General features: G+C 40.8%; 1 protein-coding gene across 5 annotated transcripts in view; it reads right to left on the bottom strand.

Moving 5' to 3' along the window:
* Positions 1-18,443, bottom strand: part of MITF (melanocyte inducing transcription factor) — an 85,032-nt gene that overhangs the window by 17,777 nt on the left and 48,812 nt on the right. For all 5 annotated transcript variants that reach the window (XM_042823434.1, XM_042823433.1, XM_042823432.1 and 2 more), the window contains exon 2: positions 17,595-17,841. In XM_042823434.1, the coding sequence (XP_042679368.1) occupies positions 17,595-17,841 (247 nt within the window). The remainder of the gene's footprint in view (positions 1-17,594; positions 17,842-18,443) is intronic.

Consider the following 18,443-nt stretch of genomic DNA (forward strand, 5'->3'; position numbering starts at 1 on the left):
ATAACCAAATGAGAGGAAGAATTTTTCCCCTCATCCCCACATTTCTTTATTTTACTTTATTTTATTAAAAGACCATTTGTTTCAAGTAAATTGCCTTAGGACTTTTTGTTAATAATCACAAATAAAATACCTTTAGAACAATTTTCTCCCTTCAATAGAACTTTTTGTTGCTTAGACAGCTAAATGTCACGGGATTTTTAAAAAAAGGTTAAAAATCTGCGTTAACAATCAATGATACACAAAGAAAAATGATCTAAACCCACATTCAGCAGCATGTTTTGTAAGGCTTCAGCTAGGCGCACTGCACCAGAAAGCCAGCTCAACATGTGGGCCAGCCCCTCAAAGTTACTTTTTAAAGCTGCTTTGATCCATCACGTTTGGAGGTGACAAAAACTAACAGCAGCAAACACTTTTCAAGCACCATGAATGGAAACTGAAAGCTGTCCTAACAGGTGCCTCTCATTTCACGAGAAGAAGACTGAGAACAACACAAAAATCAGTGCCTCTTGCATTCAGATAACTTCATTTTACTGTCAAAGCATGTATACCTGGTTAACTCGATTTTGAGCAGCTGGCAAATCAGTCTTAAACATATATAACCATGCCTATGGGTTTTCTTGTAGCACTTAAGTTAGCTTTTCCTTAAGGCCTCTAATCCAAGTTCAATATTCTGCAAGTAATATCCACCACTGATTGATCTGCTGAAGTCTTCAATACCATATACAACCTCAATTATTTCATTAAAATACCAATCATGGGTTTCACTGAAATACCAGGAAGAACACTATCTGGCTCCAAAACTCAACTAGCAAGACAAGCCTCAAAGACGTCTTCCCACATACAGCATTCAAATATTAAGCAACAGCTTCACTTCTTCCCCTTTAAGGACATCAGCGTTCTAAGCAGCTTCACATTAGAAGTTCAGTCCGCTGGCCTTTGGAAACCTTATCACTCGTCCAAGATGAAACAGCTACCTCACTTGAAATATAATTTTTTATTTTTATATAAAGTTACTGAGAATTCAGAAACAGATACATCTATTAAATAACTTCTCTGGCTGCTGTTCTACCATTCCCCCCATCTTTTACAGGATATTTGTTCCCTTTTGTTCAGTCTATAATGCAGGTATAGTGACTAGAAGAACACAGACCAGAAAGCCCAAGAAGAAAAGAAACCTGATAAGCTACTTTTATTAACAGGTAAAAAGATTATTTTATCTTAGGACATAGTCAGTGCAAAGAAATGACCTCAATTAATGCTTAATAAAACCCCTCCGAACATGAAAACTCAAGGCAGGTACAAAAAGACTATTTAAGATCCAGCAGTATGATTGCAATCTAAGTACATCCAATAGACATCTTCCAACACACAGTTATAAAAATGAAAAGGCACATTGTCCAGAATGAACTGGGAGTTGTTTTGCCCATCACCAAAAATTCCTCTGTGTAATTTGACATTTTCCTCCAAGGGAAAGACATGGAAGCAGATGAAAAGAACAAAGTATTTTGTGAATTAGTATTTAAAAACTGTGCTTTAGATATAGAAGCACATGACAACATTATCTAAAGAAATTAAAGAGAGGTTAACCAATCTGCCTAAGACAACTGGAATTGATGTAATTTTCAGGTTAGTGACATGCTAGCTGCCATTTCACAAGTGTGGTCTTCAGACAGAACCTCATCCTTTGAACAGCAACAGTTTTCTGATAGGAAACAAACATTTCTGCTACTTACTTCTGGATGTATGTGCTACATATTTTTATTTTATATACTTTCTAATAGGGAATCAGGAACTATTTTACACTTCAAGACAAACAAATAATTGATTCCATCAAATGCCAGACACCAATAGGTTTCACATACACCACATGCTTTGGAGTGTAAGTGCTTTATGACTAACAGAAAACAGTATCAGTGGCAAGACTGCATCTGAAAAGCAAGCTTGAATTACTGCCAAGGTAAAGAAAAAAAATAACATGATTCGAGCACTTCAGATCTACATCCATTTCTGCCCTGTTCCTTCTCACCTGCACTAGAATCTTTGAGATTGCTTGCTGCACACATTAGGGTGTGAAAGCCTCCCCTATACAAAAGGATAGAAACAAAGCTGTTTCATAAGCTCTCTTGCAAGACCTGCAGGACATTAGCTTACAAGGAAGCAGAACCATAGGACTAGACGTTTCAGTTGCCCATAAGCCAGTACAGATGGTCTGAAACCACCTCTGTTCCTTATCTTGGAAAGCCTTTCATAGCCAAAGCAATATCATCCACCCTTCAAACAGCAGGACCAACATAAGATTTATCTGGACCACTAACGTAGTTTGCTATTGACTTGAAAGAGTCACTTCAGAGAGGTTAAAATGTTTGTCTAACTTTATCTTCCTCCTAAGGTTGCCAAGCACAGTGCCAGCTTTGACCTGCAGTCACATATTTAGAACCTGAACAAGACTATCAAGTTACATGGCACTGCAGTTACTGACTCCATCCTCCCAGCCCCCAGTAATCCCTGCTAGACCTACACACCCCAGCACTCCCAGGTTTCTGGTTCACTGCACGTCTTTAAACTGCTTAACTCTACTGCGCTTCCCAGGGTAGGGAAGAAATACAGAATCGTGACCCTACTCCTCAGAAGTGTGTTGACAAACTAGAACATAACTTGAAGCAATGAACATTTGTATGTACAAGCAATTCAGAGATCATCCTGGATGGAAGTATAAAACCCACAGATGAGACAGCACGTATTTAAGGTATACAGAAGGAAGAACATCACTCTCAAATCCCAGAATGCTGTGATGAGACATTCTGTCCAGGTGAGAAGCACACTGCCCTATAGGCTCTGTTCTTCTAAGGTTGATCCGCTGTAAACATGACAAATTTTAACCCAGTGAAGCCACTTAGTCTTTGCAAGGACTTAACATGTATCGTGCAACACTGACTGCTCAGAAAGCAGATGATATGTATCCTGGGCTCCATCAGAAGAGGGGTGGCCAGCAGGGACAGAAAAGTGATTGTCCCCCTCTACTTTGCTCTTGTGAGGCCCCATCTGGAGTACTGTGTCCAGGTCTGGAGCCCCGAGTACGAGACAGACAGGGAGCTGTTTGAGAGGGTCCAGAGGAGACCACGAAGATGAGCAGTGGGCTGGAGCACCTCCCCTACGAAGACAGGCTGAGGGAGCTGGGCTTGTTCAGCCTGGAGAAAAGAAGGCTGCAGGGTGACCTCATTGCAGCCTTTCAATACCTAAAGGGAGCCTACAAACAGGAGGGGAATCAACTCTTTGAAAGGGTAGATAACAGCAGGACAAAGGGAAATGGTTTGAAGTTGAGGGAGGGAAGATTCAGGTTGGACGCCAGGGGGAAGTTCTGTGCTATGAGAGTGGTGAGGATGGTGAGGTGCTGAACAGCTGCCCAGCGAGGTTGTGGATGCTCCATCCCTAGAGGTGTTCAAGGCCAGATGGGGCCCTGGGCAGCCTGGTGGCCCTGCCTGTGGCAGGGGGTTGGAGATTCATATCCTCAAGGTACCTTCAAACCCCCGCCATTCTGTGACTTCACACAGATGAGACTAAAGGTAAAACAGGAAATTTTGCTCAAACCGTAAATGATAGCAAAAAAAAAAAAAAAAAAAGAACAAAAAACACCACACTAAACAAAAATTGCTTTCTAAAAATTTCATATCCTCAACACTGATCTTATGAGTTTGCTACAAGGTTTGTGAGAAGTTGCTCTGTTTAATAGCCTACAAGACGCAGTTTCAAGCCAAGACAACTTTACAGTTTGAGGAATATCATCTTCAGCTCTTTGAAGTTAAAGAAGGAGAGTGCTTGATTTATAGGTCTTACAAATCCACAAATCTAGCATATAAGAATGAAGTTCAGAATACTGCCCATGGGCTACTGAAGTATTTACTTGCAGAATTTCAACATTCATCGAAGGAATGCAAGACAGAAAGAGAGATGTAAAGATGGCACTGGATGAAAACTCATTTAATAGCCAAAAGCCACAAGGAAAATCATACTTGTATCTTCCTCTTTTTTTGAATAGAGGTTACTCGTAAACTCGGACACAATTCTTGGTTTATTATATTCAAGAAGAAAAACCTGCTCTGTAGACACGTTGCACATCAGGAGATCTCCACTTGTTGCGCACAGCTAAAAATGATCTAGGTGAAGCTACACTCATTGCTGACACAATTTCAGGGCTGGCAGCATGCTCTCAAGGTCACTTACAAAGCAAATGTCAAGAGCACGTCACTAATCACGATCAACATTTGAAAGCAAAACACTGAAGATAACAAACACTGCACAGTGCATGCAGTGTCTGGCCTACACCATTAACTGAAACCTTCCTTCTGAAACTTGCGTGATTCTGAAAGGACCACTTCTTTTAACAAATTGCTTCGTACCACACTGCTACACAGCACAAAGAACACTTGTTTGAGAAGGCACTTGTTTGGAGGCTATCTGCTTTATGACAGTGCCATGAGAAAAACTTAGCAAGAGAATGAAGATTCTGTTAATTCAAAACGGTTTTATGTGATAAACTGCCCTGAGATTCTACATGTCACAGTTACTAAAGAATTAGAAAGACTCTACTGGTCTCTACAAAACTTTGCCTACAGCCTACAATGTCTCATGGCAGCCCCAGTATGGAAGACTTGAATAAGCCAAAGAATAAAGCAGTTTAAATGCATCCATTTTATTCACACTACTAATATGATCACTGGAAATAGTCTAAAATTATTTATAAAAAAAAATAGCTGACTTCATTTAAGTGAAGGAAACGCAAGCTGGCTTACCACTAAACTGCTTGATTTTTATCCTTCTGTTCAACGAGGTGCAATGTTATTTATGGCTGTATTAAAATCGACTGGGTTGTAATAAAACAGTTTCAGTAGCTCAGAGCGCTCAATCATCATACTCAGTAATGTAAGACAATCCAAGTCACCTTCATGCAAACTCAGCTGGCTGCAATCTGAAGCATTCTGCTAAATACCAGAATTGGCATTTTTCTGCTACTTTGGCAAGACACACAAAGATGAGTGCAGGCCTTACCAAGAGGCAAGGCACTGCTCCAAAGGAGAAAATTAACCCAATCAGCCAAGTTGATGCCATAGAGCATCAAAACTGAAAACCTGCTCTGTAGGCATTACTTTTCCAAGGGAGCAGAGTGCTCATGTCCCTGGTAGTTCCATTAAGCAATATTACACTTCCTATTTCCTGACATCTCACTCACAGAGAAGGTGCACCTACTGCAATGTCAGCTCTAAAAAGAGACTAAAGGTAACAAAAAGAAGAAATCGCGTTGTTATTGCACTCTAATTTTAAACCACAGAGAAATGGGGGGGTTGTTTATTCTGAGCTAAAAGAATACTGCCATAATACTTCTGTATCACAAAGATGTATTTATGGCACATAGCTATAACATTGCATGAGCTCACCTCCATACTCCATGAACTTATTCTCGTAACAGCTAGATGGTAGTTATTTCCTGGCTCCCAGGAAAAGACAGACTAGCAGAGGCTCATTCAATAAAGGACAGCAACATTTCAGCCCTTTGAAGATCTCAAGCCTGGCATATGTAAGAGATATAGCATCATGATCTATTTTATAACGACAAAAACAACATCCAGCCACTCAGCCACTTTTGTTACCTTCCCCACACCTGCCTTCCCATGTCTTGCAGACATGAACTGTTGAAAGCTCTTCTCCTTGTGTTATTTCACATATGGTAGATAAATAATTCATTACACAGTGGAATGAGAAGCTCTTGTCCACAGAAGTGACCCTTGCTCAGGCCAAAGGAAGGAGAACTTGCAACACAAGCAGCTGAACTGGTGAAATCTTTTGACAAAAATTCAGCTAGCTGTCATTAGCCTTGTTTAGCCAACCGTAACAAGAAACTGCAGTCGGAAGCATTACTTCAACAGATATTGGACAAGAACATTCCCTGTAGGAATACTTAAAGACTGTGAAAATAATGTTATACAAAAAAAAAGATGTCCAAAACTTCTGCATTTCCAGCACATAGACATGCCCTACAAGAACAGCAGCCTTTGCAGCCTTGCAATGGCCTGTGAGGTCTCAATGCCCTGCTGCAGAGTACTGCTGGTGCCAACTTTCTTTACATGACATGAATCTGAATTTTATAACAGCGCCACAAATTCCATCTTCCCAAGCACTTTACAGAAAACTCTTTTAAATGGTTTCATCTGAACTTCAAGAAAAAAAGCTCAAGTCAACATCTCACCAGGAGAGACACATTCATGATACAAAGCTGGGTGTGTGCTATCAGCCCAGATCTCCAAAGGTTAGCTGCAGGAGGATTGCCAAGAAATTCAGAAGTATTGGTTTTGTCAGAAGATCAAAATGTCTCTTGAGACATCCAGGGCCTCCAGGCTTGGTCTCAAAAGAATCCTGTTTTAAATCACACTTGACCCATGCTAATTTAACCCTTGAAATGGTATCACAGGAACAGAACTACGTTCTCAAAGGGAAACAGACAGTATCTTCTAGTCAAGCCACGTTTATGTGAAAAATACACACATCACTTTTTGCCACTGGAAAATACAGGTAATACTGCATGTACATCATGAAATACCTTTCACTACAGATGGATGATAAGAAGTTTTAGCTACCCAAGAGACAGGATGGAAACACAGCCCAACAGAAGGCAAGCAGGCTCTGGACAATTAGATGGATGTCATTAGAGATTAGATGTGGACTAACTAGATGCTAACTCTCTCTCTCCCCCCACTTTCCTTACCTTATTTTATACTTCAAGTATAAACCCATTTAAGTATGTCACTACTTTGTAAGATACAATAGTTTTTAGAGATCTTAATGCTTTAAAAATGCAAATAGGTTCACACTGAACTGTGTTTCTTTTACATGAAAGTTTGAACACAGGAAAACTAAAGGGCACTAGGAACCAGAGCAGATGCTAGCACATCCATAACAGCCAACAGGGGCTGGACACCAGCAGATCTACTCACAGCCGATACCCAGGACCCCATAGCTTGATGTACATTTGTAACACAATGCAATACACAAAGCTGTGCAGGGAAATGGCTGAGGATACCACGTGCATTGCAAAGGTGTTCACATCAGGCTGGCTCCAGACTGGTCTCACGGGCTGGACTCCTAGTCCTGACTGGAGAGAAGGAGGGCTCCTTGCTTAGTGTCCTCTGACACAAACATAACCAGTATTCATCAATAAGAATTAACAAACTTCTAGTAAGCAGGGACAACGGGAAATTTACTGCAAAAGCAGGTTGCAAAAGCCCTTCATGCTAAGGGCTGCCAATTCTGCTTCTACCTTACTCCAGCTGATGCCTAATGCTTATAGACAACTGGAAGCAGTAGTTAGCTGAGACACGTTGTCTGGAATTACAGCCACTAGAGAGGGAAGTGCAATGCTAGAATAGCTGTGGTTCTCAAACAGTTATCTGCCCCTACTCCCTGGTACACACTGCATTCAAAGCAGAGAATCTAGATGATCTGCTTGCATCACACTAAGCGATCAGGATGGGCTCAGTCATGGCAGTCTGCTAAACTTGTCCTACCAGCTTCAGTCAACGCAGATAAGAGGAATTAATAGCAATTGCTGGAGAAGGTGGAAGCTCAGAGATAAAGGCTTTCTAAAGGCAAGTGCTGCGAGCAACCCGAGCTCAGGCAGAGGCCTTGTCTGGAAGCATTTCTCTCTTTGCTTACATCAAACACTCCTGGGAAAAGCAGAAAGCCAATTCTGAGCAGCAATCCCATAGGAAATGGCACTTAACACAGAGCAACCACTTGTTTAGTGAGAAGCACTCTAGAGCAGATGGCACCACTCTTCTACCCTCCAAAAGCCAACGTAGATCAGAAAAGCACAAACTCTTTTGAAAAGCCACAGTAGCGTGATTAAATACTATTTTTCCTTTTACACAACAAACCATACAGGGCTGAACCCTTAAGGAATACATGAACTTTCATGTGAAAGGAGCCCATTAACTGCTGCACAACAAATGGTGCTTGTGGGCCACGACTCATTTCATTTTAGAAAGCTTACAGTTGCTGCACATAACTGCTGACTCATTGAAGGTCATTTTACTCCTTCCCTGAACAAACTGTTTCTTTGAGTCCCAGCCTACCGTGGTATTTCAGAAGACTGTTATTTCAGTAAGAGCAAGGAAGCAGAATTTTGTTAGCTTGTGCTACACTTCAAGGATTCAAAATTACTTCAAACTTCAGCCAGAAATATTTTTTTCTGAAAGTATTACATATTGTGAAAATACCAGGTTGCAGAAAAGATATTATTACATTTCACTGGGTCATTTTAAACAAGCCTACAAAGTCTTTTTCAAGTGCTTTTTACCGACATAACAAATCTTTATATGGATTTCAAGTGTATTCCAAGAAGCCTAATCTTCATACAATAATCAGTGAAATAGTAAAATAGCATTAGACTGCTCAACATGAAGATTTCTCAATTAACAAGTTATGATCATAAAGATGATTGCTGCATTGCTTTTAAACTTAGGTCTCACTTCTAAGAATTTCTTTCGATGGGAGAAGAACCAACTTTGTGTAACGACAGCAGAGCACTGCACAGCATCAATAAAACAGCGCCAGCCTGCACAAGGCTGCAGCAGCAGCAAGAGAAGCTCTGCTCCACCAGTTTTGAAAAACAGGGCTTCCAGTCTTTGCCTGTTTATCTCTTTCTCTGAAAACAAATGGAAATTTGCTTCCTAATTATCTGTGAAGTCCACAATGTTTTGGTTGTTTCAACCAGGAATTTCCAGGTGATTTTCAGGAAGAAAGTCTGAAACAAAAGCTTTCATTCACTCAATGTACAAACTTCCTTCCACATTCACAGTTCATTTCTGATTTGAATTAAGAGCAGAAATGATTCTAATATCACTGCAAGTGTAGCTTAATACAGTAATTCAGTGGAAGGCCTTTCATCGTAACTAGGAAGAAAAAAAAAGAAAAGAACTCAGTGTCAGAGAAGGAAAAATACCCTGAAATTTGATGTGAGGATTTTCTAGAGGCTACAGCAAGGAACTTGACTCTTTTAAAGAAGCTCAGGTGCTCAGCAGCTTCTGAGATCCAAAGCCCCATCCAGCTCCAGCCACGCAGCTCCTTCCCAAGCCGCTGCGGCTCAGCAGTCTATCACACTCCTGTGTCCTATGGTGAGCAGATATGCCTATGTCATTGTTGAAAAGGAGAGGACAGATGGATAGATACAAGACTTACATTGCCCCAAGACAGAAAAATTGCTCCTTGAAACTTAGTGGGTTTTTGAACACAGAAGACACATTCCTGCTGATGTCAATGTGCTCGTTTTAAGATGATGCTGATTCCAATCAAGTCAAGAACAAGAATTCTGTTGTCAGAAGCCAGAGCTTTCAGTAAACGAGCTGCCTGAAGATGTCTAGTGGCTTTTGAGTTGTATAAGCTACATTAATTGTTGAACACAGAGATATCTGCTAATTTTTTTTTCCAGACAGTTATGTTATTATAAATTATTTTAAATGATTTTCTATTCACCTTGCAAAAGGGATGGTGTGCGTAGAAAGAATGGAAAGCAAACAGCAACGCAAAAGCACAGGCTATCATAACATGCTTGTTTTACCTGGCCTCGGTCCTTAGTCCTAAATGCAACTAGAAATGAAAAGCACGCATCCAGCACTGAGGAAGAAGTAGAAGGAAGAAATCTGACACCACCAAGAGCTGGAAGTTACTGGATAGGTGGGAAAAAAAGGTGTCAGCAGTGTCAGAAACAAGCAATGAAAATTATTACATGCACTGGAAGTCAGATCAGAGACAAGTACAACATGCTACCATTAAGGATACACAGTCCAACATATAAGCTCCAAACTAGCTAAAAAGAAACTTAACACTAACATTGTCTATAAAAAACAAACAAACAAACACCCAACGAAACACGATTTGTAGCACAAAGCAGGAAAGAGAATCATTCAATGCAATACAATCATGTCATACACAGCTCTGAGGACAGGAAATGTTCAGTGGAAAATGCACTCCTGCTTTATCATTTTTGCTTTTTCTTCCCCCTAAGCGTTCAAGTTGCACTTGCTGAACAGGTTTTCTGCTTCAATGGGATGCCAACAGCAGAAATTCACAGACTTTCCACATTCAATCAGTTAACAGCTTAAAGACACCTCTGAGACATTAGTTGGTGGAAACAAAACACAGTAACACAAACATCATGATCAGAATATCGTGTGAAGGCCAGCTGCTGTCACTTCACTATTAGCCTTCGCCAGAGAAAGGAACAGTCTAGAAAGGCAACTTCACAACCATCTGAAAGCTTTCCCAATAGACGCTCTTGGAAACAGCAATGCCATCTGCTGAGAGATTATGAAAGTGCAATGCAACGAATGACTCCTGGAAGTGTTCTGCAGTGCTTAGAGCTTTTTGTGTACTAGTTTAATTGCTGTAATACCAATGCTGAAACACATGCTGTTTGGGGTCAAGTTCAAAAGGAAAAATTGCTTAAATTGGAAAAATTATCCTAGAGTTTTCAAAGAACTGAAACATCACAGCCTACTGATAATTAAACAAGGCAAAGACACTAAATAACAGAGGTCCACAATACAAATATTGTTCCAAAATGCTGAAAGGATAAGGGTACGATGTGGGATGCCCAAATTATTAATTTGGCCTATACATTCTAAAACATTGGTATTAAATAAAAAATAAAATTTAAGATACTCTATTTTGAGCTCTACATCATTACAAACTTGAAAAACTGGATTTGGGTCGGGGCTGATTATACAACAGATGTATATTAACAAGTCTAAAAAAAAATTGGTTAGTGTGGAACTGGCACCCAATGGAAGTGCTTCTAGGGACAGCCTGCAGGGCTGAAGCTGTTATCCCAACAAGCCAAGTCTCCCCATGTGTTCAAAAGCAACAAGATAATCTTGTAGTTGGCAATGAAAGAATCGCTGAGAATCAAGGAAATGTATGGTAATGATTCTACAAAGGCCACCATATTATTTAATTTAACAATCTGCCAAGTATGTAAAAATCAGGCATTTTGTTTTGCTGGGTCAAAACAAAAAGTTGTGGAAGCTCCCCAGGAGCAAGCACCAGCACAGGGCATGCATGGAAGATGAGCAAAGAAGGCGTTGTTCCATAGTTGCACTAAAACAGTATATCCAATTCTGCCCCCAAAGGTACTATGATAAAAGGTGCAAAGGTCTTCTAACTCCTTAACTTCATCTTAACTCCTTCTTCTGATCTGCCAAGTCCAAGATTCAACATCTAAGCAGAATGCTAGCACAGTCTGCTTTTCCACAAGCCCACAACAGTTTCAGGAGTGTTGCAATCCTGGTCTGCCATTAATTATTAACTGAAGATTTACAGTAACAATGGTTTAATTCTTGAAGGCAGACAGACAGACCGACCTAACCAGACCCACTGGCTAGCAACTGACCTTTTGGTTTAAGAACAAGTCGTGAACCTGGCCTCTATCTCAGGGGCATAAAGGGTTAAAGCAACTACTAATTTCCTCAGCTGGCCTACTACTATTGTAAAGTCAGTCTTCAGCCGAATTCCATCAGGCCATGCTTTCTTAACACAAGCTGACATATTCCTCTTCACGATCTTGGAATGTTTTTCTCCTCTCTGTCTCTCAATAGTAGACATTAGAAACAAATACACCCTAAAAGCCAAATGGTAATCCAAACGCAAAGTAATATTTAATAATCTGGGGAAGGAAGGGGAGGGGGGGGAAGGAATGGAATTATTTTGTTTTTAAAAAGCAAAATACACTTGCCAGGTCCTTTATAGACAACACAATGCTGGGTTTTGTTTCAAGTTCATAACTCGGTTCTTAAAGTAGTTATAATGAACCAGCAGGCATTATTTTAAATCAACTAGTTTTATTAAATGAGCCAGAAAGGAAAGAGGCAGGGCTAATTACCAACATTCCTTGATGAATTACCTAGCGGTGTGTGGTAAATCTCTGGACGTCTTTGTCTTTATCCCCAAATTTATCCCTTACTTATTTCTCAAGAGGTTAAAGGACATGGGGCTAATTAAGGAACCAATCCAATGACAGACAGAATCGTTCAAGGTAAGGCTGGTTTTCTGCTCTTTCAAGCTTTTGCATCTCTGCCTGGTACTTCTTAATCTATTTTTTTTTTTCCTTAATATTACTGCCAGGGAGGGGGAGGAAAAGTGCTAATCTTGTCACGGTCAGGCAGGTTGAAATTGCCATGCAGTGCTGGGCAAAATGCTACATATTTGTAATTTAGCCAATAAGAAATTCCTTAAGCCTCTCTTGAATGGCAGGAATGTCTCTAGCTTGTCACTTTGAATTCATTCACTATACAGGTTCAGCGTCTCAGAGAATAATGCTGCCAAACTAGCTGAAGAACTGAAATATTTGTGCGTATACATAATGCCTAAAGATTACTTTAAGCAGATCTAAGTTTTCACATTTTAACATTTAATGTCTATCAAAGCTGTCAACAGAGGCCTCCCCAGACCTCCACATGACTCTCCACGTTCTCCAGCTCCCTGGGGGCTCTGGGCACAGCTTTCTGCCCAAGGAAACCATGGAGGCAAAAAGCACAACTGCACTGAGCAGCACTGCCCCTTTCCACGATCTGGGTTCAACCAGTACAGTGCAGTAAGATGGGTTTTTTAATTAACTTCGGCTGAAAAAGTACAGCCTGCTACAACCTGCTGCCTGGTGGGCTGCAGAAACTCCTCTGTGCTTCCAGCAGCCACAGCTGTGAGCTCCTACAAAACTTTGAGAAGACTCATTCAGAACTCATCTGCAGTTCCGAAGCAGCCCCTGAAACATAATGAGCCTCAGTTTTCCCAAAGCCTGGTAACTCAGACATCAGAAAACACGGCAGAAAGAAAACTTTGAAGAAGTAATAGAACCAACTTGGCAAGTTTCCCTTACCTTTGGAGAGGTTATCATGCTTCATCTTTGTCAGGAGCGTTATTTCAAGCTACCAAGTACCAAGTAGATCTGGTCCTTCAGCACACCCATGCAGAGCGCCAATTAAATCCTCACAGCAGCATACTGCCTTGTTGGAACACGCTGCCTGCGTGCAAGGCACCAGCCCTATGAGGAGCAGCAGCTTTACAGCTCCTGCTCTGTTCACTGTGCTATTTTCCCAGAAAACACCCAGACCTGCACATCTGGTAACCTCTGTTTAGGAAAGATTCTACATTTCATGTCTTGTCCAAACTACAGACATTATCATTAGTTCTTATTCTGGAATAGCTTACAACGCACTAAGCAAGCCCAAGAGATGCTTCTACTTACGTAAAGGTTTAGAAGGCAAGGCAGACTTCAGAGGTTCTGTAGTTAAGAGCTAGTTTTTCCTAACAAAGAATTTGTTGTAGGCTTCAGCTATGCTCACTGGCTCTGCAATGCTGTCTCTGTAGTTCACCAAGGCTTGTTCTGGCAAATCACTTCTCTAAGTTACAATTGCAAATACAAGCCATACTTATTTAACATACTGGCACACACCACTATCTCCTATTGTCAGGTTCGATTAAATTAACTTGGAATCAGATAAGCATTCCCACAAACACACACTTACTGTAGCAGATGCTACCATGCACTTATCTTGACATCCCATTGTTCCTGTTCTTCAGAACTGTAAGATAGGTCTGCTATACAATGGAGTTTCATGGTACTTACTATACAAGGAGCACTATTTCTAACTGCTCAGCCTTCTCTGCTAACAGAAGGACAATATCAACACCATGGGTCACTGTTTGCAATAGAGCATACTACAAAAAAGATGAGGAGGTGGTATTTTTTTTATATACATCCATGATCATTGTCACCACTCAGAAGGCATGCTTGGCATTTCAAATACAAAGGAATACAGGGTGTCTGATGCAAAGAGCTTTTCATGGTGGTGCATTTAAAATCTGAATGAAAAATGCCACGAGGGTTAAGCAAGAGGCCAGAGTGGGCTCCTGCACCACTGGGCTCCTGCTGGCTCTGGAAAAGCTGCTGCAAGAGCAAAAGAGAAAATGAACTACAGTGATTGCAGGGATGGCACTAGGAAAGATGAATAGACTTGTGTTGGTCAGCTCACAAACACTGCCCTACAATGGGCAAACACTCTTGGAATGACGAAGGAAGGACAAAAACACAACAAAGAGTGTCTGGGTCCAGTATTTGAAAAGATGTTTAAGGAAAACAAGCCACAATGACAACACACAGCAGTCAAGAGCTGTATTTTTAGCACCAAAGGATTAGTTAACATCCACCATGAGGAAACCCACCTATGCTGCAAGGCAGAACGAATCCTAAGTGAGGTCCTCTGTGACAGATAAACGTTTAAAGTACCCAGCATATTACAAGCATTATTGTATGCCACCAGTGACTCAGCAGGCAGATCACTTATTTTAGAATAAGCTGCTCATAGAGAAAGGAGATGGGGAATGGGTGAGAAGGGAGCATTAAAGCTACCATCAGCAAAAAGCAGCAACAGTAGATGCTCCCCACATGTAAGTGTCAGCTGCCAGGACTACAGGTGAAAAAACAGTTCTGTGATAGCAAAAAGGAAGTCCAGAAGCAGAGGAGAAACAAAGAACCCCTTGTGACATCCTTCTGCAGCATCACTCCTCAACCACTAGGATATGGATGAGGAAGCTGCTTAGTGATAAATTAGCCTTTATGCCTGTGAAACTAACATCAGTAGTGAAGAAGGACAACTGAAAGCCCTAACAAACCCTCCTCCTGCTATCAGAAGTGATGTTATTTCAGATGAAATAGACCTGCTCCTAGTCCATCTCATAATTACATTTTACAAAGCAACACAAAATTTAAATTCCAACGGGTTATTTCCCACCTTGCCAAGCTACATTACTTAGCAGAGAAATGATGCAATAAGAAGTCATTACTCAATAAAATAAAATCCTATTTATTCACATACCCTTGAACGTAATGACCACGTTACGTAATGTAGAGATTCCTATGCAATGTGACATAGGTTTATATGAATTACTCTTTCTGTGCTGTTTTAGATGACATCATAAGCATCATGGAAATACAAAATGCAAGCTCATCAACAGTTTCAGCTTCTTTTTATGCTAGTCATCCCAAACTACCATCTTCAGATGTGCAAGTACTCTTCCCCTAATACTGGGAGACACAGGAGACAGAGCAAGTCACACTGTGTAATTACAGAATACAAACAGGAAATTTACCAAGTGGTTTTTCTGATTGGTTAGGGCTTTTAATGTGATTTTAAGTTCTACAAAAATCAACCAAAGCCAACTACATAAAACAGCCGCTACTTTTGGAGGTATTGGCCTGTGAAGTAACATTGGAAAAGCTCTCTCAAAGGAAACTGCCTCACAGATTAACATTTCCGAAAGACAAAAAGGGCATTTTTTACACTATCTCGTTTTTTAAAGGTCACTAAATCCAGACCATCTGGATATTAGAACTACCACATGTAGTTCCCTATTCATTTAATTAAAAACGCTGTTTAGGCTCATACGGACAATTTGTCTACAGCTAAAAACAACTGAAGTGTAAGAAGCAGCTCCAGGGAAGTGATGTCACCAGCACAGCATACTTCAGGCACAGCTGGCTGGCAGCCTATCGGCACCAGGGAGATCCCCATTTACTGTTAGGCACAACTTCTGAGCCAAGCAGCAAAGCAGCCTCTTGCCTTGTGCACAGCAAGAGATGACAGTGATGTGGTTTCACTCCTGTTGCCTGTTAGCTATGTAAATGCAGGTGACAGGCAGTCAGAGGCTGTTTTATTCCATCAGGTAGCTCACATTTCCCCAACCACTACTTCAGTGCACAGTTCTGTTTCCAAAAGGCATTTGTTGCAAGGCATTGTTTTCAATTTACAAACCAGGTAAGCATATATTTGCTAGTTTTTCCCTCTGAGGTCAAGCACATCGCCTTTGGGGCACAAGGAGAGTGCCAAGGAGGTGCCCTCTCTCCTGCCAAGTGGAAGAAGTGGGGACAGATGCTTCCTCTAGGACCCCAAAAGATAAAGATTCAAGTCTGAATCCTTTGCATCCTTCCCTTCTCTCTCATGTGAAGAGGTAGCAGTAAAATGGACAATGTAAACGACTGCTAAAACTTCAAGCTACTGCACACCTAGCATCAGGAAGTACACATGTTCCTATAAGCTTTCAAAGAGATTTAGAGTAGGAAAAAAAAAAAAAAAAAAAGAACTACATTTCGTGTTATGATAAATTGGGATGAAATTATCAAAAAATACAATTATTTAACCAAAAATATTGTGAACAGAACTAACTCATATCACCTACATACCTGCTAGATTCTCACACTGTAACTGGGATCATAACCAAGAAAGAAATTTAGCAACTTCAGGATGCACAAACATTAAAACAAAATAGCTTCTCCCAGTCAGTTTCAGACTCTTTGATAAGTGCACATATGCACAAAGTACATACACTTCCTTCAAAAATTAAATACATAATTGATAATCAGTTTAACTCCTACACTGTGGGTTGTGCTGGAGTATATTCTGGTATTCCTGCAAGTACTGCTAACAGCACTGTCAACACAACACCACAATGCGGATTCAGTAAATGAGAACAACTTGCAACTCCTCCATAAAACAGTCACACTGAGACTGCCTTGAAATACTGAACCTGCAACTCTGTTTTAAGCTTAAATCTTCGAATATGTATCGCTAATACAGAACAGTGATGGGCAAAACACAAGAACGTACAGCAACCCAGTTAACTTATCTGGTAAAAGTATGCTTATTGGCTGAAAAAATTACTAAATATAAAACTGCAGTAAAAAGATACTGGAAAAGAGATATTTGCATTTGCATATTTGCAATAATGCAAAGCAAATAGATAACTTTGGAAAATAAATGAAAATTTTACTCTTACAAGATCTATCATATTTTTCCATTACTTTTTATGCTCTTTTACTAACATGTTTCCACATTGCTTTACTCAAAATGAACTTACTCTGAGCAAGAAGTTATCTCTTTTCTTCTAATTGTTCAAGATTTCCCTTTGAGTAATTAGCAAGCTACATCCCCTTTGACAGAGAGATACTAACAAGCTCCTACAGCTTCCAGTAGGACAAGGAACCCAGAGCTACTAACAGCAAACAAGTCATTTAAGCAAAAAAGGATTACCAAGGCTTGTTGCAAGGGGCTGGAAACTCACCGTATTTCAGATTAAGGCTTTCTGGGAAGCCTCTTTTTGCAATGAGTTTTGATTCAATTTTTAAAAGCATACGTATATATTTTTCATTATTTGTAAAATGAAATATTGACTTGAGTATTTATTAATAATTTCTTCCTTTTGAAAACCACTGAGCGTCAGAAAGAGCAGACAATGGCTTCCAATGGGAAAACGACAGAAACAGGAGTTTTGTAACAAAACCTCTTTCCAAAGATTCTTGAAGTTTAAAGAAAAAAAAAGGCCACAAGCTAACAAGATTTTCAATCTTGAATACTGGGACACCAAACCAATGTGCAAATCAAGCCGAAGCGAAACTTATTTGCAAGATTTTGGTGCTGGAAATATTTCTCCCACATCCCTATTGCATAAAGCCCATTTCGGAGAGAGTGAGTGTGGAGTGCAGGGACCCGACGTACCTTGAGGACCTCCATGGGTACCTGCGTGGCAGGGGGCAGGCTGGCGGGCACGCTGACGTTGATGGCAGGTGTCTGGCTGACGGGAACTCTCTGTTGCATGAACTGGGCTGCTTGCTGCTTCTGCTGCTGCTCCCGACGCTCCTGCTCCTGCATCTGCTCACGCATGAGCTGCTGCCGTAGCAGGATCCGTGAGGTCATGCTGGAGGAGCTTAAGGGAGGCTTGGAAGCGCCAGGATGCTCGGAATTGCTGTGGGAAGAGCAGAGAGAGATGGCTCAGCTTCTACCAGTGGCTCCATTGATCCCAGCCTCAGGGTTTGCAGAACCGCAGAGCAGAATCCAAACGGAAATGCCGCACTAAGACGGGTGCATGGCTGACCTACTGAGGGTACTTAGCAGCTGCATTGTGCTGCCTTAACATGACTGCAACCAACCACTTCTAAACACCAATATCCAGCTGGAAAACATGCCTCACTATTTCAAGTTTTACAGCGACCAACCATGAGAAAAACAAGTGATTTTATAGACAGCAGCAGGTACTCATATTCATAATTTTTAAGTAATTATGTAAAGAATTAATTGCATTCATTGAGAGGTACAGACAGTACTCCAGGTCTAATCATCTAGCTCAGAATAAATAAATCTACCTCTTCCGTGAAAGCAGCAACCCTTCCCAAAGCCCGCTGAGCCATTCAGGTTAACACCACCAACTCTGGGCAAGCACAGCACTTTGCTGTAAATGCAGAGACATCTTCTTAAACAATCAATCATTTTGTTCACTCCCAGAAGACTCCATTTATAAGACATTTCTACAAAGTGGAACTCTTAAGGCAAGTAAACACCAATCTATGC

Source organism: Centrocercus urophasianus, unplaced genomic scaffold (assembly GCF_019232065.1).
Source record: "Centrocercus urophasianus isolate 14NV4802_14NV808 unplaced genomic scaffold, USGS_Curo_1.0 seq_22, whole genome shotgun sequence".
NCBI lineage: Eukaryota > Metazoa > Chordata > Aves > Galliformes > Phasianidae > Centrocercus > Centrocercus urophasianus.